This window comes from Sinohyriopsis cumingii, chromosome 14, assembly GCF_028554795.1.
Source record: "Sinohyriopsis cumingii isolate HCF-2022 chromosome 14, ASM2855479v2, whole genome shotgun sequence".
NCBI classification, from domain to species: domain Eukaryota; kingdom Metazoa; phylum Mollusca; class Bivalvia; order Unionida; family Unionidae; genus Sinohyriopsis; species Sinohyriopsis cumingii.
The window spans coordinates 122047766-122057078 of NC_142974.1; the positions used below are offsets into that span (position 1 = coordinate 122047766).

General features: G+C 35.8%; 1 protein-coding gene across 1 annotated transcript in view; it reads right to left on the reverse strand.

Moving 5' to 3' along the window:
- The window catches only part of LOC149784734 (glycoprotein-N-acetylgalactosamine 3-beta-galactosyltransferase 1-like), a 39933-nt gene extending 30943 nt beyond the window's left edge, over window positions 1–8990 (reverse strand). Inside the window, exon 1 of the mRNA XM_089933308.1 lies at window positions 8856–8990. Coding sequence (XP_089789434.1) covers window positions 8856–8943 — 88 coding nt within the window. The 5' untranslated portion in view covers window positions 8944–8990. The remainder of the gene's footprint in view (window positions 1–8855) is intronic.
- Window positions 8991–9313: the final 323 nt, after the last annotated feature.

The following is a 9313-nucleotide window of genomic DNA, read 5'->3' on the forward strand; positions in this document are numbered from 1 at the left end:
AATGAAAATACAAGATTTTTATTGCAAGAAATTAAATCTTATGTACCTCATTTTATTTTAATAAATGAAATGTGATTTAACTCATACGGTTCATACCGTAGACATTACCACTTATTTATTTTATGCTAAGCAGTGGATTACTTGATTTTCTGATTAAAATAATATTGACATTTCACTGCAGTGAAAAATAACAATATTGTGTCACTACAGGAACTACCTTTTTGGGTCAAAACATACTTACCTCCCTTTGATTTTTTTTTTTGCCAGTTAAACTACTTTTAACTTATGTACATGTAATTGTCATTATTAATAATCCCTGTCTGTTATCCTTACAACTTGTAGTTTGTTATTCTGGAAATATCAGTTAATTTGTATCACTCTGATGTGGAACTGATACTGTGCGCAGGTACACATAGCACAGTAGAACATGTACAGAAAACAACTGACATTGCCGTAAGAAATCTGCTAATTTAATATGTCACAATCTTTAGGAACTTATGTGAGCATAAAATCAAAAGAATATTTGCTTGAAACGAGTGAATAACGGATACATTTCATCTCGTGGGTAAAAAAAAGCTCTAGTATTTGCATTCGTGGCTTCGCCACTCGTGAAAATACTGAGTTTTTCTTCCACTCGATGAAATATATCCGTTTTTCACTCGTTTCAAGCAAATATCTTCTATATATTTACTCTCCATGTACATGACACTACCCTTATGCAGACAAGAAAACACACTTACTCAGTTGCAAAACAATCATCGGAAGGTTTTAGAAAATATTATTTTGCTTAGAATCCGTTACGTTCATGATACTTTATTTGTCAGGATTATTAATTATTTCCTAAGGAGGCTTCAAATGCATTTTGAAAACCTCCGTTCCGCCAGTCATCTACCCTCCGTTTTGCCACTGCACCTGCCATGTCTTCTTCTCCAACATGTTCATGTACAATCACAACAAAACATGACAATATATTTTCCCACATTTTGATATAGTACTGATCACATATACGCCAAATATTGTTCTAAACCCCGAACCATCCTCCCTCCTTCCGTCCCAGTTTATAGTCCCCCCATTCATCGGTCATTCATGTCAACCTAACAGCACAGTTATAGCAGAACGTCAATGGCGAATCTAAATGAAGACTTTTTAAAAATTACTTTTGGGAAAGGTTGAGTCGCACATAACTAATTGAAATTCAAAATTTTATGTTAACCAAAGAGTACTTATCCTTGGAACTAATATGAAAAAGCTTGTTGATATGAAGTGAAGCTACATACAGTCTTCATTACCGACATGACTCAGGTAAGAGAGTTATAATTTGTTGCACACCAGGCATATAGCTAAGAATCCAATCCCTGAGGAATTGTGATCATAAAATTATCGTTGTTAATTTCATTGATCAGTGTTTCAGCATCCATCGGTTATTTTATAGTTTACATAACATTTCAGACATAAACACCAGCTGGAATATCCTCATACTCCGCAAATTTATTATGACACAATATAGAACATAACAAAACTAGTTAATGCTGAGATCGTCAATGATATTAATTGACGATCCACGTTTGTTGCTGATGGTGACTTTGTGTCAGTGAAGATATTCAACAAAAAAATCTGGTTGCGATACAAAGACAAGAAAATCTAACACTAAACAAAACGATTTATGTTCGCGCTGCTGTACTGAATTGCCGAAGCATCTGATGTACGATTTTCATTACTATTATATCTATAAGCGGTACAATCAGGCTGCATTTCTCTTTACCGACACCGATTCTTTCTGCTATCTCTCTCTCCCATTTAAATACTGTGATGTTTATCTTTAGTATGATTCATTTGAATATAGAGTAAATAGTAAGAGCTGTCATATTACAGTTCACTAAAGAATATGTAATACGTTGCGGTTTATGCACGCATAGAAAGACTTCGGATTAAAACAGGTTATGAGGTAGAAATCCACATTCAGATATGTTTTTCAATTAGGATATAATCAACGAAGACAATACATTAAAAAAGCAGTAACTGTTACTACATACATTTAATTTTAATAGGTTTCACAATCAGAAATCTTATTCAATATTTATGTAATATCAAACTCATTATCAACGTGCAAAAAAAAAAAAATGAAAATCATACCTTTTGGCCTACCGGGATTATAGATAAACCATATCACAAACTATGCTCTCTCTCTCTCACACACACGCACTGTTGTGTTTTACCTTAAGATTCATTAATTTGAGACGGGTATAAATATAATATTATATAACATGCCTTTTGGAGAATCGCCCTTCTTAATATGCTTCGTTTGAAACACTTTAGAATGAAAGAAGAAAACTGGATTACAGAAAATCCCTGGCTGTCAATTTGAGATCATAAGTACGCAATAGACGGTTAAATAAATGAATAAAATCTTAAACTCTTTTAAATCTGGACTTTGTCATCGTTCTCAATAATAATATTCATGATTGTACCCTATTCATTGTTTTGTTTATGTCGGGATAAAATTACACACCACGCATTATCGCCTGAAGTACGATAAGTCTGAATATATTATCATAATTAGTCCCACTAAAAAATGCTTATATTAAACCGTTCCACGAACACATGCGGTAATCTCTCTCTTTCTCAATATGTGGGAATCCAGAATCAAACATGCTGTTACGACATACATGGCAACGAATCTTTTCTTCAGTCCGCAGTTACAAATAGTTACGGTCAACAAATCACAACACACCGATACAGCATCGCACGAGATGATTAATTCACGGACTGACATATATCAACAACAAAAGAAGAAGAAAAAGAAAACAAACAAATAAAACAACAACAAAATAATAATAATAATAATAATAATAATAATAATAATAATAATAACAATAGCAGTGTTCTGAAAATGCTGTTATCATATTGATACAAACTGGGTTTATTTTCTTGAGTATTAATCGTCATGATCCAAAGATAAAAATGCTTTCATATATTAGCTCTAACTGTTAGCCAAATATCAGAGCTTTAAACTATTTTTTTAAAAATTAAACAATTGCTGAGATTTATTTGAAATGTGTAATATTCTATTCTTTAACATGAATGAATAGGTGTTGAACCTGTCGCATAGTTTAATACTTAAAATATGTTTATTTGTTCTAATCAATATGGCTGGATGAAAGAACAAAATTCTGCTAATCATACTCTACCGTCATATTTGTATGTTAACCTTAACCTTGAAGCAACAAACAACGACGCTAATGTTAATGTTAACGTTTTTAATTAATACCTAGGTTCTGGGGAAACGACAAAATGTAAATACTGATAATCCCTAGGTTCTGGATCAACTACAAATATAAGTACCTGATAATCCCTAGGTTCTGGATCAACTACAAACATAAGTACCTGATAATCCCCAGGTTCTGTGGCAAGGACAAATGTAATTACATGATAATTGCTAGGTTATGGCTCAACGACAAATGTAAGTACCTGACTAAGATTCTAGCTCTATTCTTCTCGTGTATTTTCATGAAAACTGATAGAATTGTACCTAAATAGTCACGTGGTTTTAAGGAAATAAATAGTTATTATTACAAGTAATATGAATTTTTTTATTGTGTGGGTACAGATTAAAATAGGCAATACAGTATATATATATATATATATATATATATATATATATATATATATATATATATATATATATATATATATATATATGCCAAATGCTAATTTAGCTGGATCGCATTGTAAAATGTATTCAATTATTAGTGTCTGGTATGACCACAATGCGTGTGTGTTTGTGTGGGTGTGCGTGTGTGATGTGGATTTGCAGCGTAATTTTAAACATTTGTGCAGTAATATCACTACGATATCTGCAATGTGACAGTTTATAGTGATGTCTAGCACGTCAGCATCATGCCGCAGACATGTAGCATGATGAAGGAAGTGTTTTGCTTTTTCTTCTAAGTGACAAGGTTACAAAATTAATCTAACCAGTAATAACTGCGTTCTACACGGTGTGCCCCTACAATGCTTGAAAATTAGATAAAAATATATGTGTATGCTTAATTTGGTCAGATCTTTCCGGTGGCCTAGAAGTTAGAGCGTCCGCCTGGAATGGGGATGTCGCGGGTTGGTACCCCGGCCGAGTCATACTAAAGACTTATTAAAGTGATACTCGCTAGGCGCTCAGCATTAATATGTTAGTGTTAGGACGAGGTGGCATGGTGTCAGATAAAAGTGTCTGGGTGAACTGTTATGCTATAAGTGTTGGATTAGAAATAATATTTAAATTAAAAACATTGATGATAAATCTGACAAAGAACATTTAATACGTTTCAGCTCATTGTTGGATTTGATATGTATCATCCATTGAAATCTGCGCTACATCGCGGTGTTTGGGTCATTAGTCATTCTTCCGTTAATTGAAGCACCTCGTAACGTTCCCCATATTTGGATTTGTTTCGGGAAAGGATATGTTATCTCGAGGACAGTTTTTTTTCTTTCTTTCTTCATTAAAACCTGCAGCTACGGATCCTGATGCAAGGGCAAGCCTATCATTATTTATTTTCTTTTATAAACATGCCAATCTGGCTATGGGGTATGTGTTGCTCTTATTAAGATACCTACGGTACTAATGACATGGAGGAATGGTAACCAGTCTCATCACATGCAACTTGAATACATTTTGTCTAACTCAAAATAACGTTCATTGAAATGCTAAACATGATTTCGAAAATGACAACTGTTGCCATGAAAGGTGGTGGGTTGCACTGTGCATTGTTTGTAAAGTTGACTATGATAAGGTGATGGGTTTCCAGCATCGGTTTATATCTAAGCAATCAAATATATAAAGTTTAAACAATTTACTTTTTACTGAGCAAATATTGTCACCATTTTAATATTTCCGTTCTGTTTTGTTAAATATTACACTTCAAATATGATTACCTAGGTCTCCACCACCATACGTAATGATGATGTCCCACATGACTTTTTACCCCATCAATGTCATTCAGTGAATGATTTGAAACTTCGTATATTGTACTTTAACTGGCTTGTGACAAACTTACTTCACTTGAAACGTATATTCATTGTGGATGAATTGTAAGCAATTTATGTCATTTAAATCTCCTTTTCTGGAGTAAAACATGTACATATTGATAGCTACCTTGAAGTGCATTATATGTCAAGTCTGATTATATATTTCAATCATAAACTGAAGAGAGATAAATGGTGCATAGCCTAGTTTTTGCTGAAAAACAGACATACACTGTTTCATCGATGGAATTTCATTCCTTTTATAGACTTCAGTTTGGAAAACCCTTTACCTTTACTGAAATTAGAACCTGACACGTTGGTAAAAACAACTAGTTTTAAAAACATGCTTTAAACTCCTGTAGATCCAAAATACGCAGTGCTTATTGGTTTTCTCTGCACAGAAGTTATCATCACGGATATGCCTATACTGATAAATACAGTTTGATTATGAGCATTCAGAAATGTTCAGATGTTCAGCAGCACAGTGCCTCGACGACCACACTAGGTCATGAAACTGATGATGATGATGATGATGATGATGGTGATTCAGAAATACAAAGTTCTTGAATTTTCAATATCGTGACGTATGCATATATTTACAATGAGAACTGAATTGGTACCTAGAGTCCTTAAACCTCTCGAAGTTTGGACAACTCTATCTCACTGACTTCATTATGCAGGATTGTGTTATTTCGCGTCATTACTACGAAAGGGTAAGTATTTAACAAGAATAATAAAAAAAGAATTTTAGAATTTACCATAGTCCAATAAACATAAAAAGATCAGCAGAGATACACATAGGATATACTATGTCATACGGATCCATTCCAATTAACTTGGATTAAAAGCAAGTTTCAATCTTATTGATATGGATATTATTGCTCATAAAGCAACTAATACATCAAGCTAATAGAATAGGTTGGGAATATCGGCTTCTTTTGAATGTCACTAAAATACCTTCTCTGGGACATAAATGATGGCCGGTTCAAGCTTGTAAATCCATCAATATATTTACAAGTCTACACAGGAATTTATTTTGAGAACTTCAGTTTGATTACACGAAAGCAGAATAAAAAAATGTTTGCCCTGATTGCACACAATACTCATTGTATTTCACACTAATGAAAAGTGTCACATAAGCAATGAAAATGACACATAGGTAATGAAATGTGACACATAAGTAACGAAAAGTGTCACATAAGTAATGCTTCTGCATCCATGCTCTCAATGTCTCCAAACCTGTTACAAAGTTTGATGGGGTCATCTGACCCCTTTTGTTGCCTGTTTCCATGAGATTTGTTTTTGTTTTTTGGTGATTTCGGTTGTTGGGTATTGCTGAAAGTAGTTTGTGTAGATGCCGTGTTTCTCTGCGATTGGTAATGAGGGGTATTTGAGCTTGGTGTTGAATCGGGTACTTCTGTGTGTGTTTGAGCGTCCTTCGTTGTTTTAGGATTGCTCTTCACTACAGTGGAGAAGGATGGGCCAGGATGGACTGTTTTGGCCTGTACAAGTTTTCTGGCTTCTGGATAGGGAATATTATTTGTGTATTTTACCCTTTGAATTTCCTTCTCCTGTTTCCAGGTATCGCAATCCTTGGAATTTGCGTGGTGCTCTTTTCCACAGTTGACACAATGCGGAGTTGCTCTACAGTCAGCTTCCTGATGAGAATTGGCTCCGCATCGGCCACATATTTGGGTTTGGGTTTTAGAGCAGCGGTCTTCGTGATGGCCGTATTTTTGACACTTATAACAACGAAGGGGGTTGGGAATGTAGATCTCAACCTTCACTTGCAAGAAGCCAACTTTGACCACTTTGGGTACTGTTGGCTTGTTGAAGGTGAGAACAATGGTGTTGGTGTCCTGCAGATTATTATTACGTTTGATGCGTATTGGACTGACAGCAGTGACACCTTCACTTTTCATTCCTTCAATGATATCTGCGTCGGTGACTCCAGCCAAGTCACGACAGCGAATCACGCCTTTGGATGTATTGAGTGTGGTGTGAGCGAAATGACGTCACTGGAATATCAAAGAAAGTTTTCATGTTCTTGATTTTGTCTGTCTTACCTCGTCGCTCACACTCCACAAGAAGGCAATCCGATTTCATCTTTTTTACGCTCTTTGGCGTACCAATCAATCCGGTAATAGTTTTCTCAATTAGAAACGGAGAGAGTGAAGCAAGCGATTTTGTGGCATCTTTAGACTGTATGACCATGAAGCGTGTAAATGACTCCACACTACATGGTTCGTCATCAGAGTCAGATAACGGTTTCGTACGCTTGTTTTGATTTTTTTTGGAATTTTCCATTTTGGCTAGATTAAAATTCAGCACCCGTGCTCCCCGCCCACCTAGGAGCCCAACAAGGGAACACTTTTCAAGTGCCAGGGATACACAGATGCCATACTCAGTTGATAAAATTACCTTTGATTGACCCTGAAGTCGCCGATTTCTAAGGTCGGTAAAATTACCCCCCGATTGACCCGTTAAGCCACCGCCTTCTAGTTAGTCTTCTAAGACTTGGAAAAGGGAAAGATAAAGGAATAGAATATAGGGGCAACGGTGGTATCAAGAGAGATACAAGGAGACAGATAAAGAAGGTGAGATAGTAAATAAAGACTTCCTAGGGCTCGGCGTGACCAGCCGATTTGTTGGAACCGGGCCCATCCCGACCACCCGTCTAAGAGAAGTAGAGGCCAAAGTAGTGTATTGCATGGAAAGCCTCTGATCAACTACCAGGATCCTTTCCTCCCCCGACGCAACCCACGGCAAACAGGTTGCCTCTACTTAGTCGCCTTTTACGACACGTAGCGAGGCACGTCGGGCCAATTCTGCAACCTCGAACCCGCAGGGGGAGTCAATTTAGTAACACTAACACTTTACTTTTTATTTTAAACTGATGTTCTTTTAGTTATGCAAAAAGCACTTGATATGGACCTGTTAAACCTAGTACACATGTTATGTATTTCTAAAGGTACAGGTTATAATAACGCCCTTTGAAGCGTATATTTGTGTTAAAACATACCGTACTAAGATGACCGAGCGTTGAGGGTCTACACGGTTCGCTCAGTTATTGCTATAATGTTTAATTCTAACATTGGACATCTTTGACAATAGAGGGACATCGGTGTTTCACAATCACAAAGTAGTTTTCTTCTTTATTGTTTTCAGTTACTTTTGAACGTTTTCAGGAGGTTGTAGGAATGTTGTATCAAGACGTTAACAACATTGTAACAATACTCAAACAATTTAGACTATTACAGGATATAAAATGCCTAACATAGGTTGAAAATGAACAGCCGACTTAGCTTACATATGTAGTACTAGTGAACTTTATTCATGCAAAAGCACTGATTCATTTAGCTGCCCTGTCACAAGAAAATATTCAAAATAGCTCTTTGCTGTCAAAAATGAATGTAAAAAGAGGGGTTAGTGGCACTGTTGGTTCAGTAAAACGTCACCGGTTGTAAATGACTTAACCTGACTGTCTTAGTCAAAATCTCACATGCATGCTTTCTACAAAAACCATTACTTTCTATATATTTGTATCTTCAGTGTAAAATTGTTCTCATTTTTCTGCATAGATTATTGTCGGAGGAAAATTCACCAGTCCAGTGTGACCTCAAACGCAAACGGCCAAAAGGATGTACCAAGACAAACCAAAGGGACATAATTCTCTACTGATGCAATTTAAAGCAATTTTATCGTTGACAAAAAGTGACCGGGGCTTCATTTGGATATCAGCAAGGAGCCCGACATACGCATAGATAGGATTATGATGCAAAACTTAATCCTCACTTTCGGGTATGATTTTTGTAGATAATCAAGTGAGTACTTACATAATTCACTGAAAAATCCAAGGAACAGGACAATACATCCGACCATTAATAATAACGATCTAACCAGGAACTTCACACGAGACGCCATTTTCCTTCAAAGTTATCATCAGAGTTCAACACATGTATTTGAAAACACGTAACCAAACTATTACGGACAATATTCACTTGATGCAACAACTAATTCAGATGTCGCGTCTCTAAGCTGAACTGTGGTGGATGCATTATTTTATTTTTGTATTGACTCGCTTTCACAACGTAATGCTTGAGCGAAACGCGCAACCGATACCCCTTTCATTGCTACTGTAATAAATACAATACTGGCCTATGGAAACAAACCTCATTTGTACGCAGAACATGTATCAGTGTATCTTCGGCTTGTTAGCATGAATGATCCTTTTATCTTGATTCAAAAATTTTTGGACTTTAAGTCTTTACATATATTGTATGCATAGCAGCAA